This window comes from Hyperolius riggenbachi, chromosome 4 (assembly GCF_040937935.1).
Source record: "Hyperolius riggenbachi isolate aHypRig1 chromosome 4, aHypRig1.pri, whole genome shotgun sequence".
NCBI classification, from domain to species: domain Eukaryota; kingdom Metazoa; phylum Chordata; class Amphibia; order Anura; family Hyperoliidae; genus Hyperolius; species Hyperolius riggenbachi.
The window spans coordinates 294458215-294485626 of NC_090649.1; the positions used below are offsets into that span (position 1 = coordinate 294458215).

The following is a 27412-nucleotide window of genomic DNA, read 5'->3' on the forward strand; positions in this document are numbered from 1 at the left end:
CAATGTTGTAAATTATTAATGTCTCAAAACTTCACCATCAAAGAATAACCGCATTCCATTCTCTAGCAGTATAATATTTAGTAGGGTTATCTTGGTTTTTGGATTGGCACAGCTGGATCCAATCTTCTGGAATGAGAACCGAGACTATCAGGCAGGGTTTCAGCTTGGTGTTCTGCTTGCTTCTAGACGCTCAATAAGTTGGTCAGCCTAGGGAAGCAAACAGCAGAAATAGCAATCACATTACACTGAAAGCAGGTGGGTGCTCTAGGATGTGTGTGCACTGGCACTGATACTGCCCTTAGGGCTCTCCCGCATACAGTATATGCTACCTAAGTGGATCTGTACTCTTGCACAGGACAGAAGGAAAACAGAGATAAATGCACCCTGTATGCATCTAGAGTTTAGCCTGTTTAATTCCCTCTCATTTGTGACTTATCACAACTGTAATTTGAACTCTCAGCTGCCTCAGCAGAATGGCTAATTTGTAAACACAGGATATTAACCCTATGTCTGCTTCCATGAAACAGGAAGTAGGGACACTGCAGATGTACTGCAGGATTTGTATCAGCTGTAACAAAGAAATGTTTTATTTAAAAGGTTATTATGCTGTTGCTTATCTTTTAGAGCAGAGAGGAAATTCTGAGTTCAGGTCTGCTTTATGGGTTCATTAGACCCCCTGCAGCAGCACTCTAGCAGAGTACATTGCCATTTAGAATATGTCCCAGAGCAACTGAAAATCAAAAAATCTAGTTATTTTCAGCTATAGTGAGGAAACAAGTCCTACGCTGCTAGAGCAAGGGTCAGTGAACTGGTACTTACAGGACAACTGAAGTGAGAGGCATATGGAGGCTGCCATTTTCATTTCCTTTTAAACTTTACCAGTTGCCTGGCAGCCCTGCTGATCCATTTGGCTGCAGTAGAAACAAGCATGCAGCTAATTTTGTCAGATCTGACAATGATGTCAGAAACATTTGATCTGCATGCTTGTTCAGGGTCTATGGCTAAAATTATTAGAGGCAGAGGATCAGCAGGACGGGCAGGAAATTAGTATTGCTTTAAAGGAAATAAATATGCAGCCTCCATATCCCTCTCACTACAGTTGTCCTTTAAAGGGGCACTACAGCGAAAAACTGTAAAATTTAAAATGTATGCAAACATATACAAATAAAAAGTACGATTCTTCCAGAGTAAAATGAGCCATAAATTACTTCTCTCCTATGTTGCTGTCACTTACAGTAGGCAGTAGAGATCTGACAGAAGTGACAGGTTTTGGATTAGCCCATCTCTTCATAGGGGATTCTCAGCAAGGCTTTTATTCTTTATAAAGATATTCCCTGAAAAGGATTTAAACAACAGCAGCTTCCCTGCTCGCTACACAGTTTTTTGGCAGTTGGACAGAGCAACTGCTATTCACTAAGTGCTTTTGAAAATAAATATATCCCTGAGAATCCCCTATAAAAGAGATGGACTAGTCCAAAACCTGTCACTTCTGTCAGATTTCTACTACCTACTGTAAGTGACAGCAACTTAGGAAAAAAAGTAATTTATGGCTCATTTTACTCTGGATTTTTTTTTACTTATTTATATATGTTTGCACATATTTTAAATTTTACAGTTTTTCACTGTAGTGCCCCTTTAAGGATTCAGTGCTGGTGGATCTGGAGTGAGTGTTAAAGATTGGCATAATGAATTTAAAATCCTCCCAGTAAGGGTAAATAAGTGTGAATATCCCAGTAATGTTACCACCCTTGTGTGGTGACAACACCCAGAGCCATCTTGGTACACCGCGGAACAAGGAAGGAGGGAATAGCCAGCACAAAAGTTACACTCCCCACCATCTATAGACCTCCTTTAGAGGCTGCAATGGCGTACGTCTGGACAGGAGAGGCTGAACCCATCCTACACCCATTGCTATACCACCATGTCTGACCGGGAAATAAATATTACATTCTACAGCCCATTTTCTACTCAGTACTAGTTTAGATTTAACTCATTCACCACCATCAGCATCTGATTTCAGCTGGGTCATTTGCAGTGTTGCAGTCTCTGTTTATTTAAAATTACTGTAGTTGGTGTGTGCGTTTCCCATTTCTGTAGTGTAATAGGGGTTTGGCTGGAGAAGACTTTTGGGAAGAACAAAAATTCGCCCAGATTTCTCTCTGGAAACATAAGTAATGAGGCTTCAATAGTGTGAACATACTGGGAGAGAGCCCAAATTTCTGGAGCAGTCAAGAAGGCAATAGAATGTGCAATCAAAACGTAGCAACAGCAGCTACAACATGATATTTGCCTGTGTGTTCTTAATTATTGCACTCAGCACAGTGCAGAAAGCCATTATAAGCTTGAAGTACTATTGCATAAAACACGAGTGTTACAGGGTAAGTGCACTTTGAACACATTCCTTGAATAAGTCTGATAATGAAATCTGTGACTAAGGAAGAACATGTATAGTATTTTACACACAAAAGCTGGCAAGTCCAAACACATAAGGAGGCTTCTTGTACAATTAGATGATGATGGTTGTAAGAGTGTAGTATAATGATGTCTGGGAACTATAGCTATAACAATATTATTACTATAATTGGCTCTGAAGAGTACTTTGCTGATTACATCATTTGCTCCAACACTGCTCTACAACATGCAGCACTTACCGTAATAAACCAATACGAATTCAGCCTGTAAATCATTCTGGAAAAAAATCCCAGTTGGCTGGCTGGAGCCAGAATGTGCAGATGTAAATGGGATATAGAACAAAATGGAGGCCAATGGAATCCCAACCTGACATGGGAAGCAAAGAGAGGGGAAAAAAATCAATGCAGGGCTGTTATGTGGAAACATCAGGCTCTCTAATGGAAACCACATTACTGAACCTACTGTCCAGCATTAGTTAGATTTAACCTCCTGTATACCTAGAGCTTTCCTTCTAAAAGTGCTAGTCCAAAGCACACACAAATACACATTTCTTCAAAGATATGTTAATGTACAAGATACAGGAGCATCTATAAATTAGGATTAGGAAAATGCACATCACAAATAAATGGCTTGAACAAGCCTTTAAAGGGAACCTTTAGTGACATGTGACATGATGAGATAGACATGTGTACAGTGGTTTGCAAAAGTATTCGGCCCCCTTGAAGTTTTACACATTTTGTCATATTACTGCCACAAACATAAATGAATTTTATTGGAATTCCACGGGAAAGACCAATACAAAGTGGTGTACACGTGAGAAGTGGAACGAAAATCATACATGATTCCAAACATTTTTTACAAATAAATAACTGCAAAGTGGTGTGTGCGTAATTATTCAGACCCCTTTGGCATGAGTGCAGTCAGTTGCCCATAGACATTGCCTGATGAGTGCTAATCACTAAATAGAGTGCACCTGTGTGTAATCTAATGTCAGTACAAATACAGCTGCTCTGGGAGCGCCTCAGAGGTTGTCTAAGAGAATATTGGGAGCAACAACATCATGAAGTCCAAAGAACACACAAGACAGATCAGGGATAAAGTTATTGAGACATTTAAAGCAGGCTTAGGCTACAAAAAGATTTCCAAAGCCTTGAACATCCCACGGAGCACTGTTCAAGCGATCATTCAGAAAAGGAAGGAGTATGGCACAACTGTAAACCTACCAAGACAAGGCCGTCCACCTAAACTCACAGGCCGAACAAGGAGAGCGCTGATCAGAAATGCAGGCCCATGGTGACTCTGGACGAGCTGCAGAGATCTACAGCTCAGGTGGGGGAATCTGTCCATAGGACAACTATTAGTCGTGCACTGCACAAAGTTGGCCTTTATGGAAGAGTGGCAAGAAGAAACCAATGTTAGTTACCTGGTAACATCCTTTTTAGTAACCTCCAGGACAGGTCCACCACGAGAACGACAGGCTCCTCCCAGGAACAGGAAACGTCCAGATAGAGTACTCTATAAATCTTTGTCCAACCCCTTGATCCTCAGTCAATTCCAAGTACTGTTCCTAAAAACAAAGGGGTTTTAATATTCATACTGCATATACATATACTTTTCCTGTACTTATATACACATATAAATCCTTTACTTGGGTGGGTTACGGACCTGTCCTGGAGGTTACTAAAAAGGATGTTACCAGGTAACTAACATTGGTTTTTCCATTAACCTCCAGGACAGGTCCACCACGAGAAGATGAGCAAGAATCTTACCAATTTTGGGTGGGCTGACTGCCTGCAGGATTTTCCTTCTAAATGATTGCTGCCTTGCAGACATCAGGTTGATTCTGTAGTGTCTAGAGAAGGTGCTTAGACTTAAACATGTAGCCGCTCTGCAGATTTCTTCTGGCGTAGCACCCGCTCTGTAAGCCCATGAAGTGGCTGCTGCTCTGGCTGAATGGGCTCTAACTGTATCTAACACAGTATTTCCTGTAATCCTATAGGCTTCCTCTATGCATAGTTTTACCCATTTAGCTATAGATATTTTTGACATCTTTCCGCATCTTGTAGCACCTGAAGTGTTGACTAGCAAGGCTCTAGAACTCCTAAACTCCGCTACCCCTCTCTAAATAGCATATAAGACCTCTTCTGACATCTAACCCCGGCTCTTCTTCAAATGACGGTAATACAATGTCTTGAGATCTATGAAAATTTGTAGCTACTTTAGGCAGAAAATCATCACAGGTCTTCAGTATTACTTCATCCTTTATACAAAAAGGTTCGTCGCAACATAGGGCCTCTAACTCACTCACCCGTCTAGCCGAGGTAATAGTTATGAGAAATACAATCTTCCTTGTTAGGAGTCTGAAGGGAATTTCTGATATGGGTTCAAAGCGGAGCAGTGCTTTTCAGCGCTGCTAACTTTGGGCGCAGTCAGCGCCGCCATAGACTGTAATGGGAATCAGTCTATAGCGGCGCTCAGTGAGGAAGGTCGGCTCCGTCAGAAGACGGAGCCGAAGTTGCTTAAAAAACACAATAATTCGGCCTCCAGCAATCGCTGGAAGCCGAATTATTTCATTCCCCCACTATCCATGGCGGCCTGGAGGGGGAATAGTAATTAAAACGCCCCGGACTTGTGCAGAAGCAGGACCAGCCATATAACAGCTGGATCCTGCGCCCAAGTCTACCAGCGCCAAATTCACATGTACGCGTTCAAAGGGCTCTCTTTTCAATACCTTCAAAACTAAGGATAAATCCCAACTAGGAACTTTCCTATTTACCATACCTCGTTTGGATTCAAGGAGTAAAACCTCCTGCACTCTGTGTCTTCCTTGTTTGCAAACATGTCTAAACGCGGCCGACCCCACTGCTTGGTAAATTTTCTGAACATCCTCTTTGATATCTCCATTTGTGTTTTTGACATTCTGTGTCTGCTCAGAAAGTCTGCCATCGTGTTCAATGACCTCTTCAGATGTATTGCTGACAATGAAAGGAAGTTTTTCTCTGCTATTGTTAATATGTCCATGGCCAGGTCCATCAGCTTCCTTGACCTTGTACCCCCTTGCCAATTTGCGTTTACTCTGATGTTCCCGGCTGCTGCGTCAGTTATATAGTCTGTGGCTTTGGAAACTACTTCTAATGATTCTAGAATCTTTTTCCTTAGAAGCTCCCTTATCCACTTTTTCTTCTACTTTTTTAACCTATAGGGATAGAACTCTTGCTACACATGTTGTAGCTGCTGCTGGTCTAAAATTTGCACCTGCTGCTGTTCAGGCCTCTAAGGGCAGATTCTACTTTCTTATCTTGTGGATCTTTCACATACCACAGATCCTCAAAAGCTAATTCGTTGTCTTTATTAACCTGTGAGAATGCTGTATCAAGTTTAGGACATCAATCCCAAGTCTTAACATCTTCCTCTGTAAACTGAAACCTTTTCATAAATCCCTTTGACATAAACAACTTTCTGTCCGGGTATTTCCACTGACTTAATATGGTATTCTTTGTAGATCTGTGTATAGGGAAAGTCAAAGATTCTTTTGGCTTCCTTCCCTGATATAACCTATCATGCATAGATACCTCTTCCGACTTCTTGGATTCAGTATCTAAAGTTTTATTAATAGCCAAGATAAGCTGCTAAGTCTCATCAGCCGGAATCTAAACCTGGATATCTTCTTAATCTTAGTCTGGCTGTCCATATTTTTAGTAGAAGAGTCTGATTCATCATTATCTTCCTCTTCACCCTCCATATCTTCTTCCTCAGAGGAAGATACAATATTTCTCTTTTCACTTTTATGTTTAATAGGCTGAGACTCAGCATTTGGTATCTCCACGGCCGGCATGGTCGTACTCGTACCTGGAATTACTGCCTTTGCTGCTGGGGGGATAGCAGAGGCAAATACTTTCTTTAATGATTTAATTGTGTCAGCCATTTCCCTTTTAATAGCTGACATTAATTCTTCCTTTAAACCCCCTGATTGTCCCTGTATTAGCTTTACTAAACAAGGTTGGAAAAACTGCACATTATAATTATGGGCCATCTTTGCACCACAGAGCGGGCACCGCCTTCTTGGCTTTGTCGGCTTAGTAGACTCCGGGCCCTATAACATAATCAAACAACAAAATTAATGTCATCCCTCTTTCTCAAACAAAAGGGAAAACACCCTGGTGCACAAATATCAAGAGTGATAGCAACCCTGAGACCAGGAAGGAAGGAACATGTATAGACATATCACATACATATAATCCATCTGATATCTATAATATATATTTTCTTTGCCTATAGTCGTCCAGGGAGTATATCATAAAGGCCAATCATATAACTGTTATGCTGCCCATACACTAATGATTTACACATATATACCCATATATATCTATGAGGCATTAATATCCAACCATATATATACACATCTCCTTATATCTCCCTGAATAATCTGCACCAGCATTCTATTCTATGCATAGTTATACAGACCTCAGATCAGACGCTAAGCAGGCTGTTATGTTATACTGCATAGTCTCAAAATTAATAACAGACCTCAGTACAGACGCGGCATAGGGCGTACAGCTCATACCATATAGGTCACCAAGCCTCCGCCACGCTTACCTTTCCTGGCTCCTGCTTAGCGTCCATCCCGCTCCGTTCAGCACACGAACTGCCGAACCATGCAGGCTTCCGGCGTCTCTTCCCCACGCGCCCGGAAGTGACGCTGCGTAAGGGCGGAAGTACGTCACGCGTACGCCGCCATTGAGGGCAATCAGCTGCCTACCCTCTGGAGGCCCGCATGACTATCCACGTCACTTCCTGCGCGCCATTAGCCTCCGCTCCAGGGGAATCATGGACGCCACGCGTGTCCTCCGGATCCACCGCAACTCGGGCAGCCAGGACAGCCATGGGAGAAGGTAACCATCGCTTTCTCCCCACCAGACCCCAATACCTCTCTAGGCAGGTCCACCATCCGCCGCCAACCGGGTCCCAAACACACCTGGTCTGAAGGACCGGCGAGCGACAAGAGCACTCCTTGTTCCCTGGAACAGGAAACGTCAACTGAGGATCAAGGGGTTGGACAAAGATTTATAGAGTACTCTATCTGGACGTTTCATGTTCCTGGGAGGAGCCTGTCGTTCTCGTGGTGGACCTGTCCTGGAGGTTAATGGAAAAAGGCATTGTTAACAGAAAAGCATAAGAAGTCCTGTTTGCAGTTTGCCACAAGCCATGTAGGGGACACAGCAAACGTGGAAGAAAGTGCTCTGGTCAGATGAGACCAAAATGGAACTTTTTAGCCAAAATGCAAAACGCTATGTTTGGCGGAAAACTAACACTGCTCATCACTCTGAACACACCATCCCCACTGTCAAATATGGTGGTGGCAGCATCATGCTCTGGGGGTGCTTCTGTTCAGCAAGCTCAGGGAAGCTGGTCAGCATTGATGGGAAGATGGATGGAGCCAAATACAGGGCAATCTTGGAAGAAAACCTCTTGGATTCTGCAAAAGACTTGAGACTGGGGCGGAGATTCACCTTCCAGCAGGACAACGACCCTAAACATAAAGCCATGGCAGCAATGGAATGGTTTAAAACAAAACATATCCATGTGTTAGAATGGCCCAGTCAAAGTCCAGATATAAATCCAATTGAGAATCTGTAGCAAGTTCTGAAAACTGCTGTTCACAAACACTGTCCATCTAATCTGACTGAGCTGGAGCTGTTTTGCAAAGAAGAATGGGCAAGGATTTCAGTCTCTAGATGTGCAAAGCTGGTAGAGACATACCCTAAAAGATTGGCAGCTGTAATTGCAGCAAAAGGTGATTCTACAAAGTATTGACTCAGGGGGCTGAATAATTACGCACACCCCACTTTGTAGTTATATATTTGTAAAAAAAAAAGTTTGGAATCATGTATGATTTTCGTTTCACTTCTCACGTGTACACCACTTTGTATTGGTCTTTCACATGGAATTCCAATAAAATTGATTCATGTTTGTGGCAGTAATGTGACAAAATGTGGAAAACTTCAAGGGGGCCAAATACTTTTGCAAACCACTGTATGTACAGTGCCAAGCACACAAATAGCTAGGCTGTGATGCTTTTCTTCTTTCTCTGTCTAAAAGAGTGAATATTCAGCTATGGAACTCAGGACTGTAGAGTCGGTACAAAAATCTTCCGACTCCAACGCCTCAGTTTAGGATTCCACAGACTCCTCTAATTTGAATATTACAATCTTGTCTCCCAGGGAAATAATATTTTAGTGGCTGTGCCACCCATTCATCTATTCTGTGGATTGTACCAATTACTGATTTTAAATGACAAGTGCACAGTGCACTTTCATTCAAGTACACCTGAAGTGAAAAGCACATGGTGGCTGCCATATTTATTTCCTTTTAAACAATACAAGTTGTCTGGCAGTCCTGCTTATCCCTTTGGTTGCTCCTCCTCCTCATTCATTCAGTTGACTGACTCTTTGTGACCATATGTACTTCTGCACGCCAGATGTCTGTGTCAGTCAATGCCTCTTTCAGCTGTTGCATAGGCATGTTCATACAGTAGCTTCACATATGCTGTCTATCCATCTTAGCCTCTGTCATCCTCATCTTAATTTGCTCTCAATTTTTCCAAGCATCAAGGATTATCTCCGAAGATTCCAGTCTTCTCATTATGTGACCAAAGCCTTTGGTTGCAGTAGTGTCTAAATCACACACCTGTGAAACAAGCATACAGCTAATCTAGTCAGGCTACAAAAAGAATCATGCTTGTGCAGGGTCTATGGCTAAACGTACTAGAGGCAGTGGATCAGCAAGACAACCTGGCAATTTGAATTGCTTAAAAGGAAATATATATGCTTCCATGAGCCTTTCATTTCGGGGGTGCATTAAAACAATAATATATAGGCAGCATGCAATTCTGGCATTATAGTACACTTGTATAATATAACCCAGAAGTGTACTAACTACAATGGCATAATTCAGTGCCGTGCATACATCTTGGTTACTGCTATTGTACTTTTACGTCCTTCCTAACTAGATTTATTAAAGTGGTGACCTCGCCCCGTACTTGGACACACACCCACAGACAGTGCAACAGTCTAATACACCTGTATGTAGATGTAAACAGCAGCCACATGTGACTGCCACAGAGCTCACTTACCAGATCGCCCATACAGCACAACCTACTGGGAGAGGTGTGGCCAAGCTGACACCACCTCTCCCAACAAGGATGCAATTGGGGAAGGCGCCCTAGCCAACTGCACAGAGGCCAGAGAATGACATCATAGGTGGGCATGTCTGCACATTCAGAACCTGTAAGTGTCAGGGGTTCTTCATTTTCACTAATTTTATCAACCTGAGTTGCAGTCAGCGCCTCTTTGCTTTACAAATACTTGTTTTAAAACAATTCATCTGCTTTGGCTTCACAGATTCAGCAAATTTATGTAAAAGGAATTACCTTACATCTTCCAAGTCTGTGACGTTATTTTTCTGTAGGACATTCTTTCCAACTTCAACCATAGTCTTAACTAGAAGACAGACACAGGGAAAGATACTTAATCATACAAAACTTATTTTTTTGATATATATATATATATATATATATATATATATATATATATATACACACACACACACAAAATCATATTACATTTGTTTATAATATATTAGATTATTAGAGGGGTGTGTTTAACCTAGAGAAGCACAACAAAGCATTCAGTGGGTTCACACTTCATAGCTTTTCAGGTTTTCTGTTAGATCAGGCATGTCCAAAGTCTGGCCCGGGGATCAAACGCGGCTCACTGAGCCTTTTCTAGTGGCCTCTCTACAATTAATTCTATGCGGCCCATAGGCCATAGCTGCAGTGCCACATGCAAGGGCCACCTTGTGTTGCTGCTCCACTCCTCCTCCCCCACCCTGCTCGTCTGTAGGTTATCAGCCACTACCGTAGCAGTAGAAGCCACTTATAAGCAGCCACCAATAGACCAGCAGCAGTAACAACCACTGATTAGTAGCTGCCACTGTGCTAACTGCAAACATTATTTGGGTTATTTCCAGTGGAAATATTTTATTTGACAAAATGTCACAGGAATAGTGTACCTAACGGCAATCAGCAAAAATTGGGTTTAATTTCGCTAGTTTGGTCCCCTAGCAATGTCGATATGGCCCTTTGCCTAAAAAGTTTGGACACCCCTGGATCATGTGAGGTGTAAGGGCCCGTTTCCACTAGAGCGAATCCGCATGCGTACTCTGCATGCGGATTCGCATAACCAATACAAGTGGATGGCCCTGTTTCCACTTGTCAGTTTTTTCCTGCGTTTTTCTGTGCAGGATTTTTCTGCACGGTAGAGCCTGCAGAATTCGCCTGCGTGAGGAATGCAGGCGATTCGCAGGCTATGTATTTAATAGGGAAAACGCGCATGTGTTTTTTGCCGCAATTTCGCGTGCGAATTCGCATGAAAACTAATGTAAATTGAACCAGGCAGTGACATGGTTAAATTCGCATATACCCTGCCTATGCGAAATCGCATGCGAAATCGCGGCAAAAAACGCACGCGGAATCGCATCCGCATGCGATTTCGTCAGCGGTGGAATCCCGGTGATTCGCACCGCACTAGTGGAAACGAGCCCTAAGTGTTTATGCGTGGAACGTGCTGGAAAAACATCTCCCATCCATGAAGGCCCCACCTAACAACTTGCAGGATTTAAGGCTCTAAGTTCATTTCACAAGGATTTTTATTGTTAATAAAAAGGTGGATATAGTACTATGCCATTACTTGGAGGTGGAAGGTCGGCTCACAGGGAAAGCCTGGCTGGTGTCCCCTCCTAGCTCGTCCCTGACTACTTCCTGTGGGTAGTGATAGGATAGGGGCAGGAGTTCGGACAGCAACTTCTGATCTGGGTTTTCTTTGCTAAACCATCTGCATGTGGAAGCTTTTCAATTTCTATAATAACCTGGACGTTGCCATCGCTAACCACTTCACATCTAGAGGTTGTATTCATATTATGGACTAGAGCAGTCCTGACATCTTGGTTATGCCCAAGAGGATTTTAAAAAAAAGGGAAAAAAATACTATTTCTCAATTTTTGCCTATTCTAGTTTAAAAATAATAATATGCACTACTGTAAATATGAACTATTGTACACAGCTATTTATCTTGTTTATTACAGCACTTAAAGGAAACCAGAGACGAGGAAAAAAAAGTTTTATACATATCTGGGGCTTCCTCCAGCCCCATGCGCACAGATCGCTCCCTCGCCACCGTCCTTCATAGCCAACAGCTCCAGTACTGGGTCCCGTAACTTCCTCCAGTCGCGGCTAATCTGCGCAAGGAAAGTGAGCCCTCTAAGCAGCTCTCCGGTGGCTGCCGGAAAGGCCCAGTCAGAGTCCTGACCTCAACCCGATTGAGATGCTGTGGCATTACCTCAAGAAAGCGATTTACACCAGACATCCCGAGAATATTGCTGAACTGAAACAGTTCTGTAAAGAGCAATGGTCAAAAATTACTTTTGACCGTTGTGCATGTCTGATCTGCAACTACAGGAAACGTTTGGTTGAAGTTATTGCTGCCAAAGGAAGTTCAACCAGTTATTAAATCCAAAGGACCACATACCTTTTCCACCTGCACTGTGAATGGTGTGTTCAATAAAAACATGGACACATTTAATTATTTGTGTGGTATTAAAGGAAACTAAAGGAAATGTCAGGCAATTTAAGGTGGGCTTCCTCCAGCCCCTTGCATATATCCCTCGTTGCAGAGTGAGTGGGTGAGTAAGAGTGTGTGTGTGTGTGTGTGTGTGTGTGTGTGTGTGTGTGTGTGTGTGTGTGTGTGTGTGTGTGTGTGTGTGTGTGTGTGTGTGTGTGTGTGTGTGTGTGTGTGTGTGTGTGTGTGTGTGTGTGTGTGTGTGTGTGTGTGTGTGTGTGTGTGTGTGTGTGTGTGTGTGTGTGTGTGTATAGAAGCCTCCATATACCTCACACTTCAGGTTAAGCTTAGGGCAGAGAGGAGGGGGGCATGGGATGCGGCTTTCCTCTTTGCCCACTAGAAAGATGGCCGCAACAACAAGGGCCACGAAACCATAAGACAAGATATAATTTAGATACCTCTAAAAAAAAAAAAAAAGCAATGATAATAAATGAGGTGGAGGGTAAACATTTTTTAAGCAAAAGCTTTTGAACCGCTGCTGGGAAGCACGGTGGCGTAGTGGTTAGCTCTCTCGCCTTGCAGCGCTGGGTCCCTGGTTTGAATCCCAGCCAGGGCACTATCTGCAAAGAGTTTGTATGTTCTCTCCGTGTCTGCGTGGGTTTCCTCCGGGCACTCCGGTTTCCTCCCACATTCCAAAAACATACAGATAAGTTAATTGGCTCCCCCTAAAAATTGGCCCTAGACTACAGTACTTACACTACATAATATAGATATATGGCAATGGTAGGGATTAGATTGTGAGCTCCTTTGAGGGACAGTTAGTGACAAGATATATATATATATATACACTGTACAGCGCTGCGTAATATGTCGGCGCTATATAAATACTAAATAATAATAATAAAAATAATAATAATAATAATAAGTAGGACTACCATGAAACTGTATACTGTCATGGAGCATGCAATGGCAATGAAAAGAGGAGATGTAATGTTAATCACTTGTATGCTATTTTTTGGCAACTTACCTAGCTGTACATCTTCACTGGTTAAGGTTTTACAGTTACCTACGTGCTTCTTGGGTACCACTAGATAATGATGTGGTGCTCCAGGCCTTATATCTTTAAAGCAGGCCAGATCCTCCTGTAAGCAATAATTGCATGCATTATTACAGCATGTAATATCTACATAACAAAGGATAGAAGAAACAATACACAGCATAATCAAAGATGATAATTTTACCTAATAAACTGGACCTAGTTCTTTTGCTTTTCAACCCATGTGGCCAATGGTAACCAATCTCAAGAGTGAAATGAAGGTACTTGAGATGTAGACGAGGAGCTGAGTGTGTGCACAGCAATCTACAGCAAGCGTTTAGGCTGTTTGGCAGGGTGGTTGAGTCACTCGCCCTGAAGGTGAAGACACACAGAGGTAAGGTTTTTTTTTTTCAAGGCAAGTGTGTGTGTGTGTGTGTGTGTGTGTGTGTGTGTGTGTGTGTGTGTGTGTGTGTGTTAGAGATGGCCTGAACGGGTTCCGGCGACCTTCCGTAGTTCGCAATCGCGGAGAACCACGAACTTTTGCGGAAGTTCAGTTCGCCCCCATAGTGCATCATTAGGGTCAACTTTGACCCTCTACATCACAGTCAGCAGGCACATTGTAGCCAATCAGGCTACACTCCCTCCCAGAGCCCCCCCCCCTTATAAAAGGCAGGCAGCGTCAGGCATTGGACTCACTCGTGTGCCTGCAGTAATTAGAGAAGGGAAAGCTTAGTTAGGCTCTTGTAGGCTTGTTAGCTTGCTCCTTGCTGATTCTTATTGCTAAAAAAAAGAAAAAGCACCCCTCAACAGCTCTTTTGAGAGCTAATGTTTTTCTTGTGATCTATTTTTTTTTTTTTTGTGTGTGTGTGTGTGGCCCGCTTGTATTATATACAGCCCTGTCAGTCAGTCGCAGCTGGCCTTTGGCACCTTAATTCCTACTGTGCCATTGCCAGGCCCAGCACATTCAGTGACTACCTGTGTGTGTGACAGGCAGCTGCACATTTGTAATCCCAATCACTGCACCTGTTCACTGTTCAGTGCACCTACCTACCTATACCGCATTGTTAATACCACCTGTTCACTGTTCAGTGCACCTACCTACCTATACGCATTGTTAATATCACCAGTCAATGCACCTGTTCAGGGTACCTGTGTGTGTGTGTGACAGGCAGCTGCACATTTGTAATACCACTCACTGCAACCTGTTCACTGCACCTGTGTAACTGCACATTGTTGTACCAGCAGTCACTGCATTCCTGTTCACTGCACCTGTGTAACCGTACATTGTATTAGTCAAGTCAGTTCATACCTTCTACTTCACCCCCCCAATATGGACAAAACAAAAAGGTAGAGCCAGAGGCAGGCCACCTGTCAGGTCTGTTCGAGGTCGCGCTGTCGTGATTTCATGCAGCTCTTGACCAAAGTACAGTGTTCAGAAGAAGGCACGTGCCACCAACCCCCAATATTGTCAGGATGTAGTTGACTATTTAACAAAGAACACCTCATCTTTCTCAGCTTCTGCACGGAAGCGTGACATATATTCCTCCTCCTGCTCTGATTCTGGCACCCCACTTAACACTTAGTCGGCCACCACCACCAAAGTGCCATCACCCCAGGGCTCAGCGGTGTGGAAATTTTTTTGTGTGTCTGCCTCAGATCATCTGTACTCTCTGCCCCCGAAAATTGAGCCGTGGAAAGACCAAGACCTGCGTAGGGCAAATACCTCACGAAGGCACATGATTACAAAGCACAAACTGCAATGGGATGACCACCTGAGGAAAAGCAGCACACAAAAGCAAAGCCACACACCGCAGTGGAAGATACCAGGCCGCAATTTTTTCTCGAAAAAGGCGATACCTAAACTGTACCGTGATGTTGAAAGGCAAGTGGTGACATTTCTGGCACACCGCTTTGGGTCAAGGGTCCATCTGACCACGGATGCCTGGTCTGCAAAGCACGCTCAGGCCTGCCCGAAGACTAAGTCAGTCCCCACACACAGCATCTCTGCCTGCATGCCGTGTGACTGCCTGCCCCAAGACTAAGTCGGTCCCCACACAGTATCTCTGCCTGCAGGCCGCTTGACTGCCTTCTCCGCCACCACCAAAAGGGTCCACCAGGACACCAGGCGGATTTCTGAATTTTTAAGGCCGCTGCCAGCAGTGGCCGCTATAATAATTTTTTGGGTGCGTGTACATGCCTGCCTAATTTTTCTGGCTGCACTGTGGCTGCAACAACAAAACAAAAGGCATGTACATGTGTCAATTCCTCTTCGTGATCGCTATCCTTGCCGCGGTGAAGGGGCTTGCGTATCACAATGAAGCAATGACCGACAGCTATATGAGTGTCTCGGGGGGTGGCACACCAAACATAATAAGGTCATTGCTGCATTGTGGACAGACTAAATTCGATCAGCTGGACAATCACTGTTGTTCTGTCATTGAGCTCCCTCAGCCTGGCGACCATATGGGCTTGAAAACCGCTATCGCCTGCACTCCCGCCATGGTGCGCACCAGTCCACCACGGCCATCACAACACAAACAGCTGTTTGCAGTGCGTTACACAGTGAGTTTGGTGTGTCATTGTGAAGCAGTACTCTAATTACACTCCCTGATGGATGTATACACATGCAAGATGTTTTAAAGCACTTTAGGCCTCCAATTTAGCATGCAATGTGAATTCTGCCCTCAAAACGATGCTTTGCGTCAAATCAAGATTTTTCCCCGGGACTTTTGACATCTATCCCACTCATCCATGCAAAAACTCAGATGTTAGACCCCTGAAACATCTTTTCCATCACTATTGTGGCCAGCATAAATGTTTCTAGTTTTCAAAGTTCACCTCCCCATTGAAGTCTATTGCGGTTCACCAAAGTTTGCAAGTTCGCGAACGTTTGTGGAGGTTCGCAAACCTAAAATTGGAGGTTCGGGCTATCGCGCGCGTGTGTGTGTGTGTGTGTGTGTGTGTGTGTGTGTGTGTGTGTGTGTGTGTAGGAGGGGAGAGAATATTAAGGAATAAGGTGGTGGAATTGGACAAAAATCCATGCAGCAATACGTTATCACGATGCACTGTACTGCATTACATGTAATGGGGACTTTAGACATACCTTTCTAAGCAATATCTAATGTTACTAAATATTGGAAATATGTGGGCGAGTTGTTCTCAGCGCTGCATATATTGTTAAGAAGCCTCCAGTCAGACTAATGTCTTGTGGTTTCTGAAGCTGACAGACAAATCTTGATGATTTCTGACGTAAAATATTTCCCTTTTCCCTTTCAGCATTTCCACTGACTGCCCCACAACTCCTCCTGTGGCTGTACTCTGACAAAGCATAGCAGAGAAAAATAACCGGGAACTCGCTAAAGATATGAAAACAAGAAGCACATATGGCATAAAGTAGATATTATGCAAACTGTGCTTTACTTTGGTGAAGCACATATAGAATATATACAGTAGAATTCCTTTATAGTAAACTCCAAGGGACCAGGAAAAGTAGCTTACTATATCAGAATTTCTTATATCAGAATTGGTCATACATTGTATATTTATACTGACACATTTGCTGGGACCTGAGGACTGAGTTTACTATATCCAGAGATTTACTATATCAGAGTTTGCTATAATGAGATTCTACTGTAGTAAAACTATTTTGGGGAAAGAAATATCAGGTTTAGGCCTAAACTACAGACAAACAATCATTCTGTGTATCAGTTTAAGAATGAGCGCTATACAGATGCATTGTATGGCCCCAGGACGAGCAGCAGTTTCTGCTCCATGGAGAGGGTAAAGCAAGGAGGTTCTTGTACAGCAAGAAGTACAAAGGAATAATGACAGAATTTGGACAGGAACATCCAACCCACACTGTTCACACTCTACAGTTTCCATCTGAGGACACGTTCACACTCTACAGTAGATCTTCCATCATGGGCAGTTGAACAAGCCATCCAGCATTTAATGATCAAATGTCTACTGATGTCTTTACATGGAACCCAATGAGACAGTCCAGTGGGTGGCAGGAGTCAGCAGCTGCCAGACTGTTAACAACTGTAAGCATTTAAAACGTCACTAAAACAGTTACATTCTATGTCTGGTGGGTGATTGTGAAGGGACAGTGTACAACGCATACAGCCAAAGTACGAATGCTGTACACACACATATAAATCACTGGACAAGAGCAAAGGACTGGCCCCCAATAAACCGCACCACAACAGTATTAATAATGTAACTGAGCCTTTATTATATCCATATCAAGATTAAAAACAATAGCACAAATGTGTATGGCCCAATAATAAGCATGATTAAAACAATCACCATATCAATAAATATGAGCATATAAATATACAGTCCTCCAGACCCTGGATAGCATGGAGATGTGATGAGGTAAGTGACGCCCACTGGGGGCTGCAATAATGTGCGTATGCACCCTGCATGAAATATGCACGGGTGTTGAAAGTGTAGAAAAGTGCTGAAAAGAGAAATGGAAGAATTGGTGGTGAGAGAAGACTGGTGCACCGCACCAATGGGGGAGCCCCAGAATAGGACAAAGTGTAAAGAGGCGAACACACCGATAGTACACTGTGAAAGTTGAGAACTACCTGAGGTAAAGAAACACCGCGGCAACACCAGTGAGTGAAGGTGGCTTACCAGGAGAGGCCTGTGAACAGGGCACAAGCGTGCAAAGCCACACACAAGGAAACAGGCAATGAACCTGCCAGCTGTTTGTGTAAACCTAACCTTAAAGGGAAGATCCGAGCTGAAAAGAAAAAACAAGATCACTTACCTGGGGCTTCCTCCAGCCCGTCAGCCTATCTGTCCCTCGCAGCTGGCCCGGAGGCCACTCCGTTGCAGATGTCGGCATCTTCTGTGCCTGCAGCATCTGTACTGCTCCTGCGCAGAGCGCTCTAGACCACGTGAGAACGATCAAAAGCGGTGCGGCCGCACAATCAGAAGATGCCGAGCTGGCAAGGTCAGTACCTGCAACGGAGGGGTACCCGGGCCACCGGCTGGGAGCGGAGCTGCGGTGAAGGACAGATAGGCTGCCAGGGGCTGAATGAAGCCCCAGGTAAGTAGATCTTGGTTTTGCTTTGTTTGTTTTTAAGCTCGGACCTTCCCTATAAGTAAAAAAAAAAAAATATAGATTTTAACTTACCTGGGGCATTTTTTTTTCTTAAAGTGTACCAGAGATCAAAACATCTAATTAATTGATACTTACCCAGGGCTGCCTCCAGCCACATAAGCACGTGTGAGTCCCTGGCCATCCTCCCGCAGTCTGCCTTTCAGTCGCTATCAGCTCCGGTAACAGTCTCAGTCGGGTGCAGTCTGGGTCTTCTGCACATGTGCGGACCTCCTGCGTATGCCCAGTAGACCAGGAGCCAGTTACCGGGGCTGATCGCATTTGAAGGTCAGACTGCGGGAGGATGGCCAGGGACTCACACGTGCTTATTGGGGCTGGAGAAAGCCCTGGGTAAGTATTGATTCTTTCGATGTTTTGATCTTTGGTCACTTTAATCCCCGCTGTTACAGAATGCTTATTGCAAAACACTGATATACAAATAGCCCAAGATCATTCCTTTTTCACTAGTCCAAATATTGATTAATAAAGCTCCACATATTCCCTGGCGCTGTACAACGTAAGAAACAAACATGGGGTACAAAATAATAGTCATTGGTACACACCAATATACAAAATGCAGAATTGGTATTAAAAGATAAACTTGAACAATATAATAAAAAGCCGAGATGTCACTTTGCCAGCAATAAAGTCAAAGCCATGGTTATTCCAGTAGTAATGTATGGTTGTGAGAGTTGGACCATAAAGAAGGCCGAGCACTGAAGATGAATCAACACCTTCAAATTATGGTATAGCAAGGAATGCAAGGTTTCTGTGCAGAGAACATTTTTAATTTGGTATGTTAATAAAAGATAATAGTCCTGCACACCAAGCATACAAATATCTACACCCATTACTAGGGGGTGAGGAATCCCATATATTTGGTTTTGATGCAGTTAGACCGAGCAATGACACCAGGTACATGATTACCACTTGTCTCGTTCTTAGTCTGTGTGAAGCTATTTTCTGAACTGTAGCCGTCATTTACTCCACTTGTACTAAGGCTTGTCTCAGACAGGCGTCTGTCTGGTGGCACCACAATGCCCCGACTGGATCCATCCCAGTTCGCGTACAGAGTAAACAGGTCCACTGATGACTCAGTCAACATCTGCCTAGAGCTCATCAGTGATAACCTGGATAACCCTGACTCGTACGCCAGAATCCTCCTACTGCAATTCAGTTCGACGTTCAATACAATCTGCCCTCACATCCTTCAGAACAACCTGGTGGCACTTGAGGTCCACACAACCTTACGACATTGGATCACGGACTTCCTGACCAACAGATCCCAAGTCGTCAAGTTGGGTAAGATCTCCTCTCAACCAAGGTCTACCAACACAGGTGCCCCACAAGGTAGCATCCTGTCCCCAATCTGTTTTCCCTCAACATCAATAACTGCAGATCCACAGCAGACTCGGTCAAGGTCATCAAGTTTGCTGATGACACCACCATCGTTGGTCTTGTAACCAAAAAATGATGAGCAGGCCTATTGTCAACAGGTCGACAGCATTTGCCTATGGTGCAATGAAAACAGGCTGGTCCTCAACACGGTCAAAACTGTTGAGATGATCATAGACTTAAGGAATGGCAAAATAGGATAAAACAGTGTTAAAACTGTTTAAAAGGAGGCGGTAGTGGTGGACTTACCTCGCCAGTAGACCAAACAGACACAATTCTGTTATTTCATACAAAAAATACCATTTGATAGGTACTCCAAATTGCAATTATTATTACTGTATAGTCAATAACTACTGTTTATGGTCGTTATAGTTTTTATGGCTGCTTTAGTTGTGGTTTTTGCTTGTTGTCACAGTTGCTCTACTCATCAATTGTCCTACGATTGTGGTCTTCCTATCCTGAGCTGTCTTTCTGTCCCAAACCCAATTCTGGGCATGACCCATTTGTGCTTGTCGAAAAACCTTGTTTCTGATTCTGACCAGAATCTTTCTGATTCTAAAGGTTCTTACAGTAGCAACTGTGATTTCCTGAAACCGCAATCACGATTCAGGAGATCAACTATTACATTTCAGCTCGGTTAAGATAATGTGAGCATACCCATACAACCGTAAGGGTAGCAAATTCAGATGCAGCAATACAGCCCAACGTCATCGGTTTTCTTTAGACCTCCATCAGAATTTTCTCAACTTTGGTGTAGGGTGCCCGATTCTTCCTCAACTGGAAAGTTATGTATCCTACCTAATGAATTCCCTGGGTATCTGCCTCAATGTCAGCCGAGTATGCATGCATACGGCTGTTGTGACCACAGACGGGTGTGTGTGGGGGAACTGCAGGTGCATGCAAGGGTCTCGCTACAGAGGAAAACAGAGTTCCCTAATGCCTGTTATCTAACAGGCTTCAGTACTAGTATGTAACTAAGCATCAATGCCTGATTTCTCAATGTGGAAAGGAACTGCTTTATAAGTGGCCATATATCCTTTTGTGCTAGTCCTTATTTACCATTCAAAATGCATGGCTGTTTGAGAAGTAATCCCAAAAAGGGCAGTGAGCAGGTGTGGCTACTTCAGTCTGAAAAAAAATAAAAGAATAAAAAAAAAAAAAATATATGTTGCAAAGCACACATGCACCTCAGCTCATCTTATATACAAAATAGATTTTCAACACTCTTTGACATCTTATTAGTAAAATACATTTTCTGCCCCCGAGCGAGCAAAAAAAAAAAAGTTTAAAGTTGTCCCAAATTAACTTAAGGGCCCGTTCAGACTGCAAAACGCGGACGGCCACGCATGCAGAACGCAACGCGTACGAACGCACGCCATCCGCGTTCGTATGCGTTGCATGGCTGATCCCATCACTGAAAAGTGAATGGGACAGCCGTGCGTTTTTGTAAAATCTGCGTGCAGCATGCGTTCCCGGACCGCACAGGTCCGGAACGCATGCAGTGTGAACATCAGACAGTGCACTCTATGCACTGTCTGATGTCGTGCGTGTCGGGCCACCCGCACGCGTTTCCAAAACGCGGCTGGAAACGCGTGTAGTGTGAACGGGCCCTAAATCTGCTGATATGTGACTTTTCACAATGTACCGGTACCCTGAAAAACTGATGAGTTTTAAAGGACAACTGAAGTGAGAAGAATATGCAGACTGCCATATTTTTTCCATTTAAACCATACAAGATGCCTGGCAGCCCAGCTGATCTATTTAGCTGCAGTAAATTTTGAATAACACCAGAAACAAGCTTGCAGCTAATCTTGCTAGATCTGACAATAATATCAGAAATGGCTGATCTGCTGCAGGTTTTCTTCGGGGTCTATGGCTAAAAGTATTAAGGTGCGTACACACGCACGACAGCAGCCAACGACGGGTCCGTCGGCACCTCCCGCTGGACGGGTTTGTTAGCAGACTGTAGTGCGTGTGTACGCACTGTCGGCGGACTGATAAGGCTGTTCCTGAAAGACCCTAGGGTGCTAATACATGGCGGGGAGCGGGTCCTCAAGAACATATCTGACAAGCTCTTGTCAAATATGTTCAGTGGCGAGTAGGACATGGGAAGCATCTTGACTATCCAGAGGCTTCTCTATACCTAGGTAAGGCCCTTTTTCCTCAGGCAACTGAAGGTGGTAAATGCACCGCCTGTCAGCTGCTCCCATTCACTAGTGCCAATAAAAACCTCAAAAAACTTCTAACCCAACTCTCTACTTCCCAAAACACAACATACACTAATGGAAAACATCAGTGTCTTTTGTTTTAGAAAACAATCAAAATTGATATTTCATCATTATTTTTCTCAGAACTAAAGCCTGGTACACACTTTCAATTATAATTGGCCAATTACTGACCAATTTTGCCACCTCCATATAGTATGAAGGTTTGCCTACACAATCTGCTCATAGTATTCATAATCTGTTGAACCTCATACTACATGGAGGTGGTAAAATTGGTCAATCATAATTGAAAGTGTGTACCAGGCTTTAGGGGTTGTCACTACTACCCTAGGTTGACAGATGAGTGCAGTATAGAACAAGCACAGTGCAGTCAGTAGAGCCTCCTGTGCTGCCAGTAACCTGCCTGCTCCATGCACAGGACACACACATCAGTCAGCACAGGTCACAAACATTTCAGTTTGCACAGGTCACGTATCAGTTGACACAGGACACACACACACATTGGTGGGCACAGGTCACACCCACATATCGGTCGACACAGGGCACACACATATCGGTGGGCACAGGGCACACACATATCAGTCACCACAGGGCAAACATATATCAGTCACCACAGCACACACATATTGGTCACCACAGAGCACACACATATCGGTGGGCACAGGGCACACACATATCAGTCACCACAGGGCACAAACATATTGGTCACCACAGAGCACACACATATCAGTCACCACAGAGCACACACATATTGGTAAACACAGAGCACACACATATCGGTGGGCACAGGGCACACACATATCAGTCACCACAGGGCACACACATCGGTCGCCACAGAGCACACACACATCGGTCACCACAGGGCACACACATTGTTCGCCACAGAGCACACACACATATCGGTCACCACAGGGGACACACATATCGGTCATCACAGGGGACACACATATCGGTCACCACATGGCACACACATATCAGTGGGCACAGGACACACACATATTGGTCAACACAGAGCACACACATATCAGTCACCAGTCACTACAGAGCACACACATATTGGTCACCACAGAGCACACACATATCGGTGGGCACAGGGCACACACATATCAGTCACCACAGGGCACACACATATCAGTCGCCACAGGGCACACACATATCAGTCGCCACAGAGCACACACATATCGGTCACCACAGAGCACACACATATCGGTCACCACAGAGCACACACATATCGGTCACCACAGAGCACACACATATCGGTCACCACAGAGCACACACATATCGGTCACCACAGAGCACACACATATCAGTCACCACAGAGCACACACATATTGGTCACCACAGAGCACAAACATATCGGTGGGCACAGGGCACACACATATATCAGTCACCACAGTGCACACACATATCGGTCGCCACAGAGCACTCACACATATCGGTCACCACAGAGCACACACATATCGGTCACCACAGGGGACACACATATCGGTCACCACAGGGGACACACATATCGGTCACCACAGGGGACACACATATCGGTCACCACAGGGGACACACATATCGGTCACCACAGGGGACACACATATCGGTCACCACAGGGGACACACATATCGGTCACCACATGGCACACACATATCAGTCGCCACAGGGGACACACATATCGGTCACCACAGCGGACACACATATCGGTCACCACATGGCACACACATATCAGTCGCCACAGGGGACACACATATCGGTCACCACATGGCACACACATATCAGTCACAACAGAGCACACACATATTAGTCACCACAGAGCACACACATATTAGTCACCACAGAGCACACACATATTAGTCACCACAGAGCACACACATATTAGTCACCACAGAGCACACACATATTAGTCACCACAGAGCACACACATATTGGTCACCACAGAGCACACACATATTGGTCACCACAGAGCACACACATATTGGTGGGCACAGGGCACACACATATCAGTCACCAGTCACCACAGAGCACACACATATTGGTCAACACAGAGCACACACATATCGGTAGGCACAGGGCACACACATATCAGTTACCAGTCACCACAGAGCACACACATATTGGTCAACACAGAGCACACACATATTGGTAGGCACAGGGCACACACATATCAGTTACCAGTCACCACAGAGCACACACATATTGGTCAACACAGAGCACACACATATCGGTGGGCACAGGGCACACACATATTGGTGGGCACAGGGCACACACATATCGGTGAGCACAGGGCACACACATATCGGTGGGCACAGGGCACACACATCATACCGGTGGGCACAGGGCACACACATATCGGTGGGCACAGGGCACACACATATCGGTGGGCACAGGGCACACACATATTAGTCACCACAGAGCACACACATCGGTCGCCACAGAGCACACACACATCGGTCACCACAGGGCACACACATTGTTCGCCACAGAGCACACACACATATCGGTCACCACAGGGGACACACATATCGGTCACCACAGGGGACACACATATCGGTCACCACATGGCACACACATATTAGTGGGCACAGGACACACACATATTGGTCAACACAGAGCACACACATATCAGTCACCAGTCACTACAGAGCACACACATATTGGTCACCACAGAGCACACACATATCGGTGGGCACAGGGCACACACATATCAGTCACCACAGGGCACACACATATCAGTCACCACAGGGCACACACATATCAGTCGCCACAGGGCACACACATATCAGTCGCCACAGGGCACACACATATCAGTCGCCACAGGGCACACACATATCAGTCGCCACAGAGCACACACATATCGGTCACCACAGAGCACACACATATCGGTCACCACAGAGCACACACATATCGGTCACCACAGAGCACACACATATCAGTCACCACAGAGCACACACATATTGGTCACCACAGAGCACAAACATATCGGTGGGCACAGGGCACACACATATATCAGTCACCACAGTGCACACACATATCGGTCGCCACAGAGCACTCACACATATCGGTCACCACAGAGCACACACATATCGGTCACCACAGGGGACACACATATCGGTCACCACATGGGACACACATATCGGTCACCACAGGGGACACACATATCGGTCACCACAGGGGACACACATATCGGTCACCACAGGGGACACACATATCGGTCACCACATGGCACACACATATCAGTCGCCACAGGGGACACACATATCGGTCACCACAGCGGACACACATATCGGTCACCACATGGCACACACATATCAGTCGCCACAGGGGACACACATATCGGTCACCACATGGCACACACATATCAGTCACAACAGAGCACACACATATTAGTCACCACAGAGCACACACATATTAGTCACCACAGAGCACACACATATTAGTCACCACAGAGCACACACATATTAGTCACCACAGAGCACACACATATTAGTCACCACAGAGCACACACATATTAGTCACCACAGAGCACACACATATTAGTCACCACAGAGCACACACATATTAGTCACCACAGAGCACACACATATTGGTCACCACAGAGCACACACATATTGGTCACCACAGAGCACACACATATTGGTGGGCACAGGGCACACACATATCAGTCACCAGTCACCACAGAGCACACACATATTGGTCAACACAGAGCACACACATATCGGTAGGCACAGGGCACACACATATCAGTTACCAGTCACCACAGAGCACACACATATTGGTCAACACAGAGCACACACATATCGGTGGGCACAGGGCACACACATATTGGTGGGCACAGGGCACACACATATCGGTGAGCACAGGGCACACACATATCGGTGGGCACAGGGCACACACATCATACCGGTGGGCACAGGGCACACACATATCGGTGGGCACAGGGTACACACATATCGGTGGGCACAGGGCACACACATCAGTGGGCACAGGGCACACACATATTAGTCACCACAGAGCACACACATATTAGTCACCACAGAGCACACACATATTAGTCACCACAGAGCACACACATATTAGTCACCACAGAGCACACACATATTAGTCACCACAGAGCACACACATATTAGTCACCACAGAGCACACACATATTGGTCACCACAGAGCACACACATATTGGTCACCACAGAGCACATACATATTGGTCACCACAGAGCACATACATATTGGTCACCACAGAGCACACACATATTGGTCACCACAGAGCACACACATATTGGTGGGCACAGGGCACACACATATCAGTCACCAGTCACCACAGAGCACACACATATTGGTCAACACAGAGCATACACATATCGGTGGGCACAGGGCACACACATATCGGTGGGCACAGGGCACACACATATCGGTGAGCACAGGGCACACACATATCGGTGGGCACAGGGCACACACATCATACCGGTGGGCACAGGGCACACACATATTGGTGGGCACAGAGCACACACATATCGGTGGGCACAGGGCACACACATATCGGTGGGCACAGGGCACACACATATCGGTGGGCACAGGGCACACACATATCGGTGGGCACAAGACATACACATATCGGTGAGCACAGGGCACAAACATATAGGTGGGCACAGGGCACACACATATCAGTCACCACAGGGCACACACATAGTGGGCACAGGGCACGCATATATCGGTCACTACAGAGCACATACATATCGGTGGGCACACACATATCGGTCGGCAAAGGTCACACACAAGTCACTCACATCGCAGTGCAGAAGGTCGGAATCGTTCTCCGGGTTGTTGGAGATCTTGCAGAATATACACTTGCTGTCATAGCCCGTTGGATTGTCGCTGTCAGACATGCTGTCCCGGTGAGTGACTGGTAATGGTACTACAACAATGCTGTCACCCCGCCTTGACTCGCAGGTCTCCGCCCATCCCGACCAAGGCTGACTTCCTACACTCGCCGTGACGTCACTCTCCAGCAGGAAAGATGGCGCTGTCCTGTAAGAACGGTGCTGCCTTGAAGAGATATCTGCTGCTGCTGGCTCAGGAGAACTGCGAGTTCCGACATCCGGTAGGAGCCTGACCCACAGCGCACTGACAATAAACCCCAAGCCTAATGGACCCTGGGAAGCTGCCCAGTACTTGTAGTAAGGAGGGTAGCTGGGAATGCTGAGGCTGGAGGCTTGTAGCGATGCTCCAGCGTGTCACCAGTGGCCAGACACCTTCCTTATGGCTTGTTCCATTGCATTAAATGTCTCAGCATTTCAAATTGGGTTTATTTGATCTGTGGAGCTGTTGTACAACGTGTATTTCATGCTTTTCTTTCTTTATGCTTGAACATTAGCACATGCAGATTTGGTGATCGAAGCTCTGGTGCAGCTTATTCACATGAGCACAAAAAAAAATCAGTTTTACTTTCCTGGGGCTTCTACCAGCCCCCTGCAGCCGTCCTGTGCCCTCGCAGCCACTCACAGAGCCCCCGCGGTACCCTGCTGCCAGTTTGTTTCGTTTTCGCTAAATGGTCTGGCCACACATATTTTTCTTTGCGTTCCCGTCCGCAATAGAGTCCTGCACCTGTGCAGGGCGCTATTAAAGATGGGAACCTGAAGAA

The 27412-nt window shown here is 45.2% G+C and overlaps 2 protein-coding genes across 5 annotated transcripts in view; one reads left to right on the plus strand and one right to left on the minus strand.

Moving 5' to 3' along the window:
* HINT3 (histidine triad nucleotide binding protein 3) lies at positions 1-27217 on the minus strand. Its single transcript, XM_068231480.1, has 5 exons — positions 26559-27217; positions 13054-13168; positions 9842-9911; positions 2652-2778; positions 1-207 (listed from the first exon to the last, which is right to left on the minus strand). The coding sequence occupies exons 1-5, from the start codon at positions 26655-26657 to the stop codon at positions 160-162; spliced, it is 459 nt and encodes a 152-aa protein (XP_068087581.1). The 5' UTR covers positions 26658-27217; the 3' UTR covers positions 1-159.
* TRMT11 (tRNA methyltransferase 11 homolog) overlaps positions 26743-27412 on the plus strand; it is a 254699-nt gene continuing 254029 nt past the window's right edge. For 3 of the 4 annotated variants that reach the window (XM_068231475.1, XM_068231474.1, XM_068231476.1), the window contains exon 1: positions 26743-26872. In XM_068231475.1, the coding sequence (XP_068087576.1) occupies positions 26789-26872 (84 nt within the window). In that variant the 5' untranslated portion in view covers positions 26743-26788. The remainder of the gene's footprint in view (positions 26873-27412) is intronic. The other variant, XM_068231473.1, reaches the window with a different exon arrangement.

Coding starts and splice junctions, on each gene's coding strand:
- HINT3 (XM_068231480.1), bottom strand. CDS start 26,657: ATGTCTGACAGCGACAATCCAACGGGCTATGACAGCAAGTGTATATTC. Junction 9,912..13,053: donor CAGTGAAGATGTACAGCTAG/GTAAGTTGCCAA, acceptor TCTGTCTTCTAG/TTAAGACTATGGTTGAAGTT. Junction 208..2,651: donor ATTCGTATTGGTTTATTACG/GTAAGTGCTGCA, acceptor TTGCTTCCCTAG/GCTGACCAACTTATTGAGCG.